The sequence below is a fragment of the Pempheris klunzingeri genome, chromosome 17 (assembly GCF_042242105.1).
Source record: "Pempheris klunzingeri isolate RE-2024b chromosome 17, fPemKlu1.hap1, whole genome shotgun sequence".
Classification (NCBI taxonomy): domain Eukaryota; kingdom Metazoa; phylum Chordata; class Actinopteri; order Acropomatiformes; family Pempheridae; genus Pempheris; species Pempheris klunzingeri.
In genome coordinates, this window is record NC_092028.1 from 1177744 (window position 1) to 1194718 (window position 16975).

The 16975-nt window shown below is 45.3% G+C and overlaps 1 protein-coding gene across 1 annotated transcript in view; it reads right to left on the bottom strand.

The window, feature by feature from the left end:
- Positions 1-7829: 7829 nt before the first annotated feature.
- Positions 7830-16975, bottom strand: part of rapgefl1 (Rap guanine nucleotide exchange factor (GEF)-like 1) — a 35137-nt gene continuing 25991 nt past the window's right edge. The window contains exons 6-16 of the mRNA XM_070848434.1: positions 16723-16835; positions 15148-15315; positions 14967-15064; positions 14596-14718; positions 13408-13586; positions 12639-12729; positions 11774-11824; positions 11524-11611; positions 10189-10253; positions 8797-8851; positions 7830-7963 (exon numbers count right to left, since the gene is read on the bottom strand). Coding sequence (XP_070704535.1) covers positions 7839-7963; positions 8797-8851; positions 10189-10253; positions 11524-11611; positions 11774-11824; positions 12639-12729; positions 13408-13586; positions 14596-14718; positions 14967-15064; positions 15148-15315; positions 16723-16835 — 1156 coding nt within the window. The 3' untranslated portion in view covers positions 7830-7838. The remainder of the gene's footprint in view (positions 7964-8796; positions 8852-10188; positions 10254-11523; positions 11612-11773; positions 11825-12638; positions 12730-13407; positions 13587-14595; positions 14719-14966; positions 15065-15147; positions 15316-16722; positions 16836-16975) is intronic.

Consider the following 16975-nt stretch of genomic DNA (forward strand, 5'->3'; position numbering starts at 1 on the left):
GGGCCGGGGTGCTGCAGTGGGAGGGGGGCACGGGGGTCCTTCGGGGCAGGCCTGGCCCCTGAACGCCCCCCCCCCCCCCCCCCCCACATGTCTGGTTTGTGTAGCAGAAACAACAGACACTAACTGCTGTTATTAATGTTTGTCCAGAGGTTTTATTTCAGGAGCGTCCAGCCCGGAGGAGATCGGCTTCACGTCCTGGGGGGGGGGGCACCTGGACGGTTACCTGGACTCTTTAAACGTCCACCTTCAACATTTCAACATCAACTGGTTTTCACTTTGTCTCCCATTTAAATCAACTTAAGAAGATTTGTCTCATTTCACAACACTTTTATTACAAAAACACCTTTTCATCACATCAGTGGCAGTTTGCTCCTTTTTATTCATCCTACTTTCTACCAGACCTGAGGAACCACAGCCAGGGTGCCGCTCACTTCACTGTCAGAGGAGAACAATCATCAGAGCGAAATTTGGAGAAACAGTTGATAATTCAGTGAGAAATAAAAGGCAAGAAAAGAGGATTAAGTTGTAGTTTTGTGAGAAAAAGTGAGAAAGACAAGTTGTAATATGAGATTAAGTCAATTCACTACTGACAAAGACAAGACATGTTAAGATAAGTTGTAATATTACTGCACGAAACACTAATAAAGTTATTTTCTTAGAATAAATCACATGACTTACAGAATAAAGGATTAAATTCACAAGAATACGTCTGACTTTGGGGAAAATAGTCCGTTTAAAGGGGAAATAATAATAATAATAGGGTTAAAAGGCCTTTTTACATTATTCTTATTTATTAGTGTTCGTTAATATTAATTTATTTTAAGACTCCTAATTGTGTCTTTAACATCTGACAAAACTTTCAATTCTGACTCTTTCTTGCAAAGTGGCAACTTAATTCTCCAAAAATCAGATTTTTCTTTCTTTTTTCTTCTGAACTCCAGATTATGTGGTAAAACCATTTCTCAAAATTAGACTGAAACAACATCAAGACTGACGTTTATGGTTTAAACGTTTGAATTAATCTCACGATATCACCACTGTTTTCTCCAACTCTTTATTTTCACATTATTATGACTCCATTTTAGTAATAATGTTAAACTTTTCTCTCCTAAAATTAAAACTTTGCCTGATAATTTTACGACTTTTGTCCGAAAAAAACAGGCCTTTATCTATAAAGTTTATTTCGTCTTAATTCTTGAAGTCTCGGTTGGTTTTTCTCCCCCAACAGTCGCTCTGACACCCGACCGTCATCGCAGGCTGTTTCCCAAATGTTCCTTTTTGTCGTTTTTCCTGAATATTCGGTCACATGACGTAAGCCCCGCCCCCTCCCGGGCCTCCGCTCCAATCACATTGTCCGTCTGTCTTCACAGAGATCGGGACTTTAATGGATGTAAACAACCACTTCTGTACAAAAGAACCAAACAGAAACGACCCCAAGCTTTAGATAGAAAACAACGCAACCATCAAACTGAAGAGATTTAACTGTACAATTCGTAAAGTCAGAAATTCATGAGGTCTTCGTCCGTCCGTCCGGCGCGGCTGCACCCGTCCTCTCAGCTGAACGGATAAAAAACACCACACCAAATGTTTCTCCTTGAGTTACTGCGTCTCTCCGCTCATACATAAAATAGAGTCTCCGTTAGTATTTGCCTATTTACAGGGCTGCACTATGTACACCGTGTGTTCCTCATCGCGGATCCCGGCCAGTCACGGGATCTGCCGGGATCCGCGAGGAGGCGCCCACACCCAGGAAGTGGTCCTGAGAGAGCCACCGCCACACTAGTGATGATGTCATCTTCGCTGGGTTTCACGCTTGGCGCCCGACCGCCCCGCACGACTCCAGCACGACAAGAACCTCAAGAACCGCATGTACGGAGCCCCACGCCGCCTGACACCATGTGTTCTCCGTAGTTTACACTGATGGTCTCCGGAGTTAGGGTTAGGGTTGTGTTCTTGGTAGTTTATACTAGTGTTTTCGTAGGTTGAACTTGTGTTCTTGGTACATTGAATTACTTTTCTTTGTACTCTAACCAACCTTTTTTGGTAGTTTGAACTTGTGTTCTTGGTAGTTTTAACTATTATTCATGTTAATTTGACCCTCTGTTCTTAGTAGTTCACACTTGTGTTCTTAGTAGTTTGAACTCGTGTTCTTGGTAGTTTATACTGGTGTTCTTAGTAGTTTGAACTCGTGTTCTTGGTAGTTTATACTGGTGTTCTTAGTAGTTTGAACTCGTGTTCTTAGTATGTTCTTGGTAGTTTATACTGGTGTTCTTAGTAGTTTGAACTCGTGTTCTTAGTATGTTCTTGGTAGTTTTTTACTGGTGTTCTTAGTAGTTTGAACTCGTGTTCTTAGTATGTTCTTGGTAGTTTTTTTACTGGTGTTCTTAGTAGTTTGAACTCGTGTTCTTGGTACAACTAATTTTCTTTGTACTTTGACCAACTTTTCTTGGTAGTTTGAACTAGTAATTTTTACTTTTGTTCTTGGTAGTTTGAACTAATATTCCTGGTAATTTGACGTTCTGTTCTCAGTAGTTGTACTAGTGTTCTAGGTAGTTTATACTAGTGATCTTGGTAGTTTATATTAGTGTTCTTGGTAGTTTATTCTAGTGTTCTTGGTAGTTTGAACTAGTGTTCTTGGTAGTTTACACTAGTGTTCTTGGTAGTTTATACTAGTGATCTTGGTAGTTTACACTAGTGTTCTTGGTAGTTTGAACTAGTGTTCTTGGTAGTTTATACTAGTGATCTTGGTAGTTTATACTAGTGATCTTGGTAGTTTACACTAGTGTTCTTGGTAGTTTACACTAGTGTTCTTGGTAGTTTACACTAGTGTTCTTGGTAGTTTATACTAGTGATCTTGGTAGTTTACACTAGTGTTCTTGGTAGTTTACACTAGTGATCTTGGTAGTTTACACTAGTGTTCTTGGTAGTTTACACTAGTGTTCTTGGTAGTTTACACTAGTGTTCTTGGTAGTTTACACTAGTGTTCTTGGTAGTTTATACTAGTGATCTTGGTAGTTTACACTAGTGTTCTTGGTAGTTTATACTAGTGATCTTGGTAGTTTACACAAGTGTTCTTGGTAGTAGTAAACCGGTGTGAGGACTCCGTACCAGATCAGGTCTTGTCGTGGTGGAGACGGTTGGGAGGTTTGGTCCCGTCCAGAATCAAGACGCCTCAGTTCCAACATCAGTGTTCAACGACTTCTGTCTGAGTTCAACTCTTATTAAACACAACAGTCGGACTTCCTGTTTATCGAGCTCCCCAAACCACCAAAATAAGAGCCTGGTTGTAAAACTAAATCCACGTGAAATAAATTTACATTAGTTTGGAGTTGTTGAGTGTGAAACCTGGACTCCGGTCCGGCTCTGACGCGGACCGCAGGCGGACTTGTGTCTGGACGGGACCGGCCCGGCTGAGCTTTCACAAACAGGATGTTATGGTACAGATGGAGGAAGTCTCACCGGCCACCAGAGCTGAGCACAGAGAACATCTTTCAAAACATTTACACCTTTTCACAGATTTTTTACAAACACATGACGCACTGAAGAGTTTCATCCCAACCACCACATCTCATCTCCCGTCTGACTCGTGTAGTTTAAGGACTTTACGGATAAAAGAACCATTCAAAAATAATACCATCATACTTCGGCTGTAATCTCAGAATATTATACAACTCTTTAATCATTAAGGTGTGACTTTATCTCAACAGATCATGATTTGTCTCGCACTGTCTGACTTTATCTCATGATTACAACTCTCAGGGTCTGTGAGCAGCCGGAGGGCTTAGAAAGGTTAGAAACTACACACTGATACAACATCTGGGGAGAAACTCTTCAGCGCTCTGCGAAGAAAAGAAAAGAAAAGAAACTAAATAAACCCTCAATCTCTAATAATTTTGTCAGGAGCGACTCGTCACACCTTTCCTCCAAATAAAACACATGATTTCACCACAGTTCTGGTGCCGGCTCCTCTAAATGGGACAAAATGGCGTCAGACTGAGGTTTCTCACACCGTTCAGACTGTTTCCAGACTGTTTCTCAGACCTGGTGGTGATCACAGCAGCAAAACGACGACTCTGATAGCAGGTTTCTATTATTATATTAATATGACTGAAGTGTGATCAGCTGTACAAACACAGAACCAATCGACCGCAACACAAACTGGACTCAACTGAACTGAACTCTACTGAAAATCTAGAATAAAGAGTAAACAAAACCTCTCTGTGTCTCTGAGCCCTGAGGTTTGGCAAAAGTGCTTCGTTGCTGCGATAAGCTGACCAACCGGCTTCACTTCCCGCCGCTCCGTTATTGCCTGGGACCCCGACCCGCCAGCCCACCGAACCGACCGACGGCAGGGCAGCTCCGCGGGGCCGATCGGGTCCTTCCTCGTAGCCGATTGGTCGTTGGGGTGCGACAGCGGTCAGATCCCAAACGCTGAGAAAAGTAAAAGTCGACTCACTTGTATGTTTGTTTTCATCTCTCAGGTGTGATGTCATCACGTAAACGCAGCCGATTGGCTGCCGGTCCGAGCATCAATGACAGTCACTTTCTTAAAGGGCCATACCCATGTTTTTCTCCCCACCTTTTAGCCCATTTGCGCCAACTCTCACCGCCGACACGCCATTCTCCAAAACAGCTTTTACAGATTTTAGGAAAAGTTTTTGAATCTTCCAGACAATCAACCAACTGTTTCACCTCGTTTCACAACCTAAACCTGCAGAGACGGCGCCGCGTTAAGGTCAAACGTTTACTGGAGCCCAAACTTCCTGAACGCAATCGACTGGTGACCAATCGGCGTCGGTCAGTACTTTCATCCAGGTACTCTGCTCGGGGTACTTCTACTACTCTGTACTTTTCCTGCACTACATTTATCTGACAGCTTCAGTTACGTTACACACAAAATAAATGTATTATTGCAAGTTAGGTGTTTTATGAGGGGGGGGGGTGGGGGGGGCTACCCGGCAGTACATTAAGTCATTAAAATGATCAATAATACACATTATTCCTCAATGAAGCCATCCTGCACAATCAGAACCTTTATCCTGGCTGTTTCTGTCCATCTTGTGTAAAACCTCGTTCTTTCCCACTTGAGAGCATCAAGACTTTGTTCTTTTAGAATGATTCACTGTCACATGAGCCAAAGTTTGTGTCCCTGCTCTGGTATAGGTTGATATGTGGGGGGGTGCAGTGTGAAAGTGAAATCATCAGCGCTCCCTGGTGGACAGAGTCTGTCATGGAGGACAGTTTCAAAGGTCTGCTGTGTTTATAAACAGATAAATATGGTGATCATGTGATCGGATATCGTGTGACTGGTCTGCAGGTTGATTTTTGTAGAAATGAGGTGTGACATAAAAACACTGTTTGGACAATGGGCGGCAGTGGTTTGTAGTAAACTGGTTAAAACACAAAAACAGCGGTATGGTCCTTTAAAGTGAGCACGATGTGAACTGTCCGACCCGCCTGTTGGATCACAAAACACCGTGAGAGACGTTCAATGGCGACGCTCGCCATCAAAGTCCTGAAACAACACGCAGAAAAGACAGAGGAGTCGCCGAACGTCCTCGGACTGAAGCTGAAACCACGTTCAGTAGAAAACCAGCATCTACGCACTCTGATCCAGCAGGGACACATCCACACAAACACGTCCGTGAACGCACCCAAAGTGTCCAGCACATGCACTGTCAGTGAACACATCGTCACAGTTTAGGTTAAAAGCTGGAGGTCCTGGCTGACGGAGACCACAGCGGCAGATCCTCCCGCGGTTCACTGTGAGTCTCCTTGTTTCGTCTGTTCCTGCAGAGAAAAGATCCTGGAACAAAGAAAGAAACCACGACACGAATCTGTCGTTCATGCCGGCGTCTTTTTGTCCTCCAGTGAACGTTTCCTCCGTCTGCACGTCGGCGTCTCTGCTCAGCTCCAGTGTTTGGTCCCAAACAGGAAGTTGGATCCATGTTTGGGTGTCTATTACCCAGAACACCCCTCTCTGTGGAGCTGAACCGACCCAAATATCCAACTTTCCTACAGCTGATTTTGGAAAAAGAGGCTGTTGGGAAAGTTTCTCCAGGACTGTTTGTGCAGAGAGACGACAGGAGACCGTCGTCCTCTGGAGCCTTTTCGCTCCGCGAAGACAAACCTGAGACGTGTTGAGGCAGTTCGTCCTGACTGGGTCGTCTTTTCTCAGACTGTTGGAGCAAAAGCTAGACTGGAAATTACAGAAAGTTGGAAAAGAAACCCGTCAAAGAGCTTTAAAATGTGGGCGCGACCTTCACAGACAACGCAGCGTAGCGTAGCTTAGCATTAGCTTAGCATTAGCCCGCAGGCGACGGAGAAACAACAGAGCTGTAAAGTCCTCCTGCTGACCTGAGGCCACAGTTTTCCTTCCCCGTGAGCTCTGTGACCAACAAACACGTCGCTGACTGAAAGCTGCAGGCTTCACTTCACCGTGGAAATATGGCGGCACGGACTCTGGTGTGTTTCTGCAGCCGTCTGGAGGCTCCTCTTCACGTTCGATCCCCACTGACGCCTCAAATACACGTTACTACATGTCACTGTGGTTCGCCCAAAACAAATATGGCGGCTTTCTCACACATGATTCCAGCGGCGGTTTTTAAATGAGCATCTGAAGATGAAACGACGTTTAGATCTTTACGAATCGACACCTGACAGTCGAACTAGAGCTGAAGACACGTGAACCATCAATAACTGAATCGAACGGTGGATTCGGTGAAGCGTGACACGCCCACTAAAAGCCTTTCCTGTCTGAGGGGTAAAAGTTGGCGTGACTGAGATTGAATATAAGACAGCGTTACGTTTGGGTGGTTTGACATCAGACAGGCGCCGTATCGCTCCTGTTCCCCAGGAAACGGGGTCAGGTGATCCGAGGAAACAGGAAGTAAACGGGAGGAGGATTCATTTCTTCTTCTTCACCGTGGATCAGTGTGTCGTCACCTTTTGTTTGTTTGTGACGTTTGAAAAGAGCTTTTAACGAGCGAGCAAACTCTTTCATCTTGTTTTGTGGTTTTAAAGCTGTGAAGGTCTTTAAATGCATCGCAGCGTGTCTGAACAGCTTCCAACACGCTAACGTCACGTGTCCTGAGGTCTACGGGGTTTCTGATGTAAACAGCTTTCTTTACTTCCTTCCTCATTAGAAGCACTTCCTGCTCCGCTGACATGACAGTGATTAAAAAAAAGACTTTGTAGAAAAGCGTTGCTGTTGTAGTTTTGGGGACTTTTCCTGGTGGTTACTTCACTGACTGCTCTGGGACACTGGCGGACAGTTTACAGACTGAACTGTTGATGGAGCATCGCTGATAAAACTCATCACTGCATCAGAAAAGAAAAAAGGTTCTGGTTCTGGTTCTGGTTCTCCTCCTCCAGGGTCACAAACTCTTGTTTCCTGTTTTATTTCTCCAGAGGGACTCAAACGCACCACGCGGTGACTCTTCCTCCTCACGCTCGCCTTCACCACCAACGTCCCCGACAGCAGCCGTCAGGGCGAAGACATCCGGAGGTTCACACCAGCGGGAAAAAGGACTCACGACCAGTTTTTGGTGGCTGCCGGGCTGCTGGCAGTGTTCGGATTGGTCGGCCGCCGATGGGGGAGGAAGAGGAGGGAGAGACGAAGAAGCAAGTTTAAACTGAAGGGACAGAAGCAGTTTGGACGAAGGAGGAGAAGAAGCTCCTCCTGTCTGCTGATCAACGCTGACGGCGGCTTAGTGTGGAGACGAGGATGAAGAGGAGGAGGAATCTGCAGCATTTTTTACTCCTTCCTCCACCTATTCCTCCTCCTCCTCCTCCTCCTCCTCCTCTTCCTCCTCCTCCTCCTCCTCTCCTCCGTCCCTTTATGTGTCTTTGGGCTCCAGTTTACAGGACATGTCGAACAGCAGGTTCTGGTTGTCGATCACCTGTAACTGGCGGACGTAGGCCTTCGTCTGCAGGTGGGAGGGGGACGTCTCTGTATCCATGGCTACCAGGTGGCACAGGAAGAGGCAGACACAGACAAAAAAAACACTGATGTCATTTCTATAAAATAAGATCCATCATTTATCAATACATTCTTTCAAAGATCTCCTCCTGTCTGCTGTGACGCTGTAAATGTCCCCGTCGTGGGACTAATGAGGGAATAACTTACCTTATACCTTAAATCTTATACCTTAGCTACGGCTCACACAGGTGCAGTGACACCACGTCGCCACCAGATGGAGACAAAGTTCAACACGTGTGTTTAGGAAGTAGCCACTTCAAAATAAAAGCATGTTACCAGTAACATGCACTACAGGCCGTGTGTCAGCGCTCACTGCACACACACAGACGTATTTTATCCTTTTATACTAACAGGATGTGATACAACACGTGTCTGTTGTCTCCACTTCTTAAACTTATTCTATGAACCCAAACTCCAGCTGTGAGCAGCTCCTCCATTTGCTTAGTTTGTTTCCTGTGCACTGCATTGTGGGAGAAAAATCAGCTGTGTTTAGTCTGACCTCTGTCTGCTCTGACTATTAATCGATATTTCCCACTATTCATTTTTTTCTATTAATCATTCATTTAAGTACATTTTCCTCCTGATACTTCTGTACTTCAGTAGAGGATCTGAAAACTTCCTCCATCTCTGTGACCAATCAAACGCAGCTGGAGCACCAAACTCTTTTTAGAAACTGAAGCACAACAGAGTCTGTGTGTGTGTGTGTGTGTGTGTGTGTCTGTGAGTGTGTGTGTGAGTGTGTGTGTGTGTGTGTGTGTGTGTGTGTGTGTGTGTGTGTGTGTGTGTGTGTGTGAGTGTGTGTGTGTGTGTGTTACCTAGCTGGCTGCTCCTGTATCGTCTGATGATCCTCACCATCTCTGCCACTTTATGCTGCAGGAGGAGGAAACAGGAAGAAGGAAGAGTTTGAGTTTCTCACCAAATTTTCTTCGTTTCACTTCATATTCTTGCTGAACTGAGTTCTGACTTCATCCTGACAACAAACTCATGAAGGAACCCGTGAATTGATGTAAAGAGTTACACCAGTGTTTCTCCCCCTGGGTCCTCTCTGTCCACATCCTGGTGTCACTGACAGGCTCAGAGTGTTATTCTAAGTGTGTGACAGCATCATGGAAAGGATCCCTACAGAGAGAGACCTGGAAGATCCTTTTGGTTTAACCACAAACAGCACACACACCAGACTACATTCACTAAAACAGGGATTTTAGCTCACAGAGCACAATAACTGGCTGGCCTGGTTACAATAATTTTAGTGTTTTAACATGTTAGTTTGAATCCAAACTAACAATTTAACGGTTTCAAAGTCGCACAACAACACAGTTAAACTAACCAATCCAGGCAGCAGCAGACCAGCAGCTCCTGTGTTCTTCGAGGTAAAATGACTGTTTTTGTGAATGGAGTCTGGTGTGTTTGAAGAGAACGATAACAAAAAGGATCTTACAAGTCTATCTCTGTAGGGATCCTGTTATGATAAATCTGCAGGAAACATTTAAATGTCTCAACACAGGAGCTGTTGGTCTACTGCTGCCTTCATCGGTTTGTGGAATCACGATGCCAAACTGTGAATGAATGTGGAGGAAAAAACACTGATCATAAGTTTGGGCAGACCAGATGTATCATATTTGCTGTACTTGCCACACATTTCCCTCTCTGAGACGTCGTCAGCATGATCAATAGTTTCCTGAAAACCTGTGACACGTCCTCTGTCCTCTAGTGGATATAATCACTTCAGATTTTCTCCCGTAATTCATAGTAAAGTGTTGAAAATGTGCTAATTAAACGTGACACAGCAGCAGGTATTTAAGATAATTTACCTCTAAATCTCCAATCTGCACTCTCAACCACAACAACCAAATACACTGATCTGATATCTAACTCAACTCATAAAAGATTTAAATGTCATTAGGGTGGAAATGATTTTTCTGAGTGTGAATATCTGAAAAAAACACATAAATGAAACACTTTCTGGCTCTTTGATCCGTCAAGTTTCAGAGCGTTTAACTCACAGGAACAAACTTAACAGAGAAACAAAAGAGAGTTTTAGGAAATGAGTTTAAAATGAAGCGGCGGCCATGTTGAATATCTCCATTAAAACAAGAAGAAGTCTGTGGTTTGAATGTTTCTCTGCAGGCCTGATTCTGTCCGGCAGAGACGGAGACAACGACACAAGTACGACTGTATGTGAACGTTTCCGGGCTGGAGGAACTCACCATCTTCTCAAAGTTGACGAGTTCACCGTGAAACGTCTTACAGCTCTCGTGGAGGAACGTCAGGTCTGACGGAGAGAGACAGGAAACAAAGCTGTTATGTCTTCATTCATGTGTCACCCATAAAGATTAAAGCAAGGAATAATACAATAAGGACACTAAGAAAATAAGAGATGGCGGACCCCGCCACCTTCCTAACCTGCACCGAGCTTCTTTTCACTGGACGTATTTAATTACCTCTGATCCTTGTGAATGTGACTGTCTTTACTTTTTGACTGTGACTCTGTTTCATGTGGTGCTGCAGTCTCGGCCAAAGCGTCGTTAATGAGAACAGTTACTGTTTGATCGATCCAGTAATATTACCGGTTATCTTCTCGGCCACAACAAATTGATTATTGGCAATTAAATTCCACGGCGGTGCGATTCTGTTTTCTACCACAGGGGGCGCTCTTCTAATTCAACACTTCAGCTTTAATCACTTATTTATTTATTTATTTATTTCTGTTTTTAACCATCTAATTCACTTCAATTCGTCTTCCCCTGGTTGTGTTGCCATGGAGACAGAGAGCTTAAAGCTGCGTGCACACACACACACACACACACACACACACACACACACAAGCATACAGTGTGTACAGTGTGTACAGTGTGTACAGTAATCTCATTTAAAGTCTTTTCAAACGGAATGAGAGAAAGTAGAAGGAAGACAAGTGTGTGTGTGTGTGTGTGTGTGTGAGTGTGTGTGTGTGTGTGTGTGTGTGTGTGTGTGTGTGTGTGTGTGTGTGAGTGTGTGTGTGTGTGTGTGTGTGTGTGTGTGTGTGTGTGTGTGGACACCCGCTGGGTTAAATGAGAGCAGTTGAAAACGAGATGAAAAGAAAAACTGGAGCGAAGAGGAAAACTGGCGATGAAGAGGAGTCTTTGAAGTGACTGAATGTGTGTGTGTGTGTGTGTGTGTGTGTGTGTGGCAGGTTAACAGTAACATGGAGCTGATTAGCCTGATTAGCCAGGAGTGCTAATTAGCGAGGTGGGGCTAACGTGCTAACAGCAGCTTCACATCTGGTCCACAGCTGGAGGAGAGCGGCGTCTCGGGGGAAGAATAAACGATCCGGTGATGAACTGATGGACCAGAATCAGCTCAGCGCTGCTGGTTGGCGTAGTTTGGTCTCTACTTCTGCTCCGGGAGACGACACGACGAGGGTCATGTGACCATCAGCGGGCTAACAGACCTGCTAGCACGCAGGAGGCGTTTAAGGTCTCTAAGGACTCACGGCCTCGACGACGAGGAGACAAACCTTCAGCTCAAAGTGTTCATTTAGACTCAGCGACAGTCGGCCTCACCTTTGAGCAGCAGAGGCGTGAAGGGGATCAGCGGCGGCCTCAGACTGGTGATCAGGTCTCTGTAGGACTTGTGGTTCCTGGAGGGGTCCTTTAGGGCCAGAGGAGCAGATTCTAACATTAATACTCTTTTTATTCTCAAACTGATCAGCATGACGCAGGCGTTAGTCAGAGCTTAACCTCTGACCTCTGAACATCAGTGCTGCTGATGTTGATGCTGATTATAAACCACATCGGAGCATCTTTTACTCACCGCAATGCTCTCAAACTGCTGGAACTGCTTCCTGAACTTTCCCGGGAGACCCTGAATGCATCACACACACACACACACACACACACACAGAGTCATTTTAACATCGGACACACTAAAACACACCAGAGAAGCTGAACGGCTGCAGTGCAGAGCTGGGACATGAAACGCTCTCCGTGTAATTTATGTCGGTGACTTTGGACGTCTTCTCCTCGATATTCATGGAGCAGCCAAACGTAACAATTGTGCGTAAACGTCTGGCCCAGATGTAGGTTCACGTGTTCTGTAAGGACACGGACGTCGGCATTGAGTTTAGATCAGAATTCACTGATTTAAAGGATCTCTGAACACTAAAGTGACCGAGCGCCTTTGGTTTGGTTTTTAAAACGCTGTTAAAAAGGTAAAGAGGGAAACAGTGGTCCTCCGACATCTGACCTCATCAGCCTGGACACACCTCAGCATCACCATGAAACCAGCGCTCTGAGACATCCAGGAGCATTTAGCCCACATTTGAAGTCTGTCCTGATCAGTAACAGCTCACAATAGAAAAACAAGAACCAAGACTGAAGGAGATTCATCAACTTTTCCCTTAATGACTTTCTGCAAGCAGATCTTTAATAATTGATCAGTTGACGGTTAATGAGGGACCACCTGTCGAGGATATACCTGCTCCCCAGAGGATGAAGCATTCCTTCACATCAGCTCAGCTACAGGAAGTCAGATCTTTGCTAATGTGCTCAGTAACTTGTGTTAACGGCATCAAACCACGTGAAAACCGTTGTTTTCTATTTAAACCTGCACGTGTTTTCCCATCAGCCCACTGTGGATGAACATGGCAGGTCGTCGAGCTGTCAGGTGAGTGTTTTACCTCCCAGGTGAGGCGTAGTCTGCTGACGGCAGGGTTGTCCAGACCCAGAACCACGGCGAGGAACGACAGCAGGTCCTGCTGCTGCTTACAGCTGAAATACACACACACATTAGCCTTTCTACGGACATGTAGAATTTTGTACATATATATTTACATATACTGTGTATATTGTTATATTCCTTTTATTAGACTTTAGTGTTATTCCATTCTTATTTTATTTTGGAACTAATCTTTGGAACTTATCTTGCACTAAATTGGAGCAGCGCCCCTAATTTCATTGTATTGCAATGACAATAAAGGCTATTCTATTCTAAATGAGGAAATACGTCATTCAGACAGATGAGACGTTTAAATGTTTCTTGCAGGTTTGTTTTAACAGGATCCCTACAGAGATAGACTTGTTATCATTCTCTTCAAACACACCAGACTCCATTCACAAAAACAGCCATTTTACCTCACAGAACGCAGGAGCTGCTGGCCTGCTGCTGCCTGGATTGGTTAGTTTAACTGTGTTGTTGTGCGACTTTGAACCCGTTAAAAGGTTAGTTTGGATTCAAACTAACATGTTAAAACACTAAAGTGATTGTAACCAGACCACCAACTTCTGTGTTCTCTGAGGTGAAATGTTTTTGTCAATGGAGTCTGGTGGCTTTGAAGAGAGCGATACAACATCTGTTTGTAGTTAAACAAAGATTTGCTAAAGAGTTTGTCCACCATCTCGGCCCCCGTGTGATATAATTATGGGACCCAGTTTCCCGTCTGGACTCACAGTGCTGCGATCTTGATGAACTTGCGGAGCAGCTGGACCCTCTTCGGCAGCGACTGACACTGCAGGATCTCCGTGGCGACCCAGTGCTGCACCTCACTGCAGCGCTGCAGAACCAGCTCCAGGTTTAGGGGGCGCCAGCGGGACTGCTCACCGTGAAACACATAGCACACAAACTCCACCTGCAGGAGACACCAACGAAGAAGAAGACAAGCAGGGCTGTAAACTCTGACTGTTGACTTTTGAGCAGCGAAGAAGACATTATAGAGAACATTACATTACCAAGAACACCAGACCAAAACTTTCGCTACTTTGCTGCCTTTTTGATCCTTTCACAGCGCATGAATTCTCCTCACGTTCTGTGTAAGGAAGTAACACGGGCGTTTCCCATGGCAACCGATAGCTGGCATTCCTATTACTTATTACTTCTTATTATTCAGTCCAAATATCGTTAGCTATGAACAGCAGGCTATTGGAGGGGGGAGGGGAGGGAAAATCCCCCGTGTAGGGGCCGTTCAAATTCATTACGTACAACGGAGACGCTTTTTCTAATGCAGCAAGCACACTGCAGGTCATGTGACAAGAATTAACCAATGAGCTCCACAGGATTTGCTTCCCCCACTTTCCGTCTAACGACTTAGCGAAATGCGGCTGCTTTAACACAGCTAGCTGTAAGGGTTAGCTAACTGTAACAGTTTGCTAGCTGTAACGGTTAGCTAGCTGTAACAGTTTGCTAGCTGTAACGGTTTGCTAGCTGTAACGGTTAGCTATCTGTAACGGTTTGCTAGCTGTAACGGTTTGCTAGCTGTAACGGTTAGCTAGCTGTAACGGTTAGCTATCTGTAACGGTTTGCTAGCTGTGTTTTCTTGCTGGGTTAAATAATTCGAGTGTTAGCAGTAGTGAAACCTTCCCGAACACTTTGGATAAAAGTTGACACGACTTCTGAACGTTCGCCAACCGTGTATCGATAAATCTGCGGAGCTGTCCACGGTGCTGAAGCAGCAGACAGGCTGCTCATTTTATTTCAGTCCTGTCTCACTAAAGTCCCACTGTGCTCTCGCCTCGCTCACGATGGCTATGAAGCTCTTCAGCAGGGTAATGCAGGGAGCCATAAGCAAAGGCAGGAACGAAACCCCCCTCAGATAATACACTGATACTGACGCAGTGATAAACAGAAACTGTCAGGCCGACCTCGTGCACACAGCTGAAGAGCTCCCAGTCAAACACCACCAGCTGATTGGCCACCTCCTCTGCTGACATGTCATGGAGTTTGCTGTCGCCCGGCGTCCAGTGGATCTCCTCGGGAAGAGGAAGCTGAAGATGCAGAAACCATCAGATTATTAAACACGCACACAGTTTGCTCTTAGCTAAGTGTGTAACACCTGAAACACCAATAAAAACACAAAGAAGAAGAATGCTGCTCAGTCATTACGCCGTTACAGCCTCCCAACAAAACAACAAAGTCCCTAAAGTCTAAAAAACATAAACCTGTGCTCTTGTTGGCCGCATTCGCTCTCCAGTCAATCAATCAATCAAAATCAAGCATTCAGTCAGTTCCTCACCAGCGACTCGAGCTCGGAGGGTTCACAGGTGAACAGGTGAGTGTTGACTCCCAGCGTGGTGAACACGGCCTCGTCGCTGGGCCGAAACACCGCCTTTTCTGAACACACAAGCATCAACAGCATTTAGACTCACTCCTCTAAAAACGTCTCGGTAAAGTCGAGCGTCCGAGCGTCTCCTGACCTCCGGCTGACGTGACGGCCACCAGGATGAGGTTTCCGGGCAGAACCGGCTGGTCTTCACTGTACTGCAGCTTCTCCCTGACCAGAGCCAGGATCTCTCCGACCCGACAGGACAGGCGACTCCGGATGGTGACGTAGGAATGATCCGGAGTGTAGACCCGGCAGAAGACTGGGCACGCAAACAAGGAATACACAAGAATACTTTAAAAAGTAGGAGAGTGTAAGAATTCAATAAATGTCATCGTGACCGTCTGTGACACTTCACTTCTTCTTCTGTGATACGCAGGGTGCATTTAGCTTAGCTAAAGGCTGGAAGCAGGAAGAAACTGCTAGCCTAATTATATGGATCCAGCTTCTAGCTGCTATTAGCTTACAGTTAGCTTCTAGGTTCTATTAGCTTACAGTTAGCTTCTAGGTTCTATTAGCCTACAGTTAGCTTCTAGGTTCTATTAGCTTACATTTAGCTTCTAGGTTCTATTAGCTTACAGTTAGCTTCTAGGTTCTATTAGCCTACAGTTAGCTTCTAGGTTCTATTAGCTTACAGTTAGCTTCTAGGTCCTATTAGCCTACAGTTAGCTTCTAGGTTCTATTAGCTTACAGTTAGCTTCTAGGTTCTATTAGCCTACAGTTAGCTTCTAGGTTCTATTAGTATACAGTCAGCCTCTAGTTGAATTACCTTACAGTTAGCGTTTAGGTTATATTAGCCTACATTTACCTATGTCCAGTTAGCTTAGATTTAGCCTTGAATGTATGAGCCTTGTGTGTATGTGTGTGTGTGTGTGTGTGTGTGTGTCCTGGGTGTGTGTGTGTGTGTGTGTGTGAGTCCTGGGTGTGTGTATGTGTGTGTGTGTGTCCTGGGTGTGTGTGTGTGTGTGTGTGTGAGTCCTGGGTGTGTGTATGTGTGTGTGTGTCCTGGGTGTGTGTGTGTGTGTGTGTGTGTGTCCTGGGTGTGTGTATGTGTGTGTGTGTCCTGGGTGTGTGTGTGTGTGTGTGTGAGTCCTGGGTGTGTGTGTGTGTGTGTGTGTGTGTGTGTGTGAGTCCTGTGTGTGTGTGTGTGTGTGTGTGTGTGTGTGTGTGCGTGTCCTGGGTGTGTGTGTGAGTCCTGGGTGTGTGTGTGTGTGTGTGTGTGTGTGTGTGTGTGAGTCCTGGGTGTGTATGTGTGTGCGTGTCCTGGGTGTGTATGTGTGTATGTGTCCTGGGTGTGTATGTGTGTGTGTGTCCTGGGTGTGTATGTGTGTGTGTGTGTGTGTGTGTGTGTGTGAGTCCTGGGTGTGTGTGTGTGTGTGTGTGTGTGTGTGTGTGTGTGTGTGTGTGTGTGTGTGTGTGTGTGTGAGTCCTGGGTGTGTGTGTGTGTGTGTGTGTGTGTGTGTGTGCGTGTCCTGGGTGTGTATGTGTGTATGTGTCCTGGGTGTGTCAGTCAGTGTGTGATTTGTATATCAGACCACAGACTGCAGGTGTGCTTACATTTCAACTGTGTGTGTGTGTAATACAGCATAGTACAGCTTTTGTTTCTGTCCATGCAGGTGTGTTCAAGTATAAGTGTGTGTGTGTGTGTGTGTGTGTGTGTGTGTCGTACTCTCGTCGGAGCCTCTGAAGGCCTCTCTGGGCTGCAGACAGGCGTCGATGCGTCTGAAGTGTCTGAACAGAGGACGAACCTGCTTCTTCCTGCTTTCCTTCTCCTCATCAGAACTAAACACACACACACACACACACACACACACACACACAGTTATTCCAAATAGATGGCTGATGTGTGATAAACATATAAAGGTGACACATGATTCATACATGGTTAATAAATAATATGATTATAAATCTGTGTCATGAAG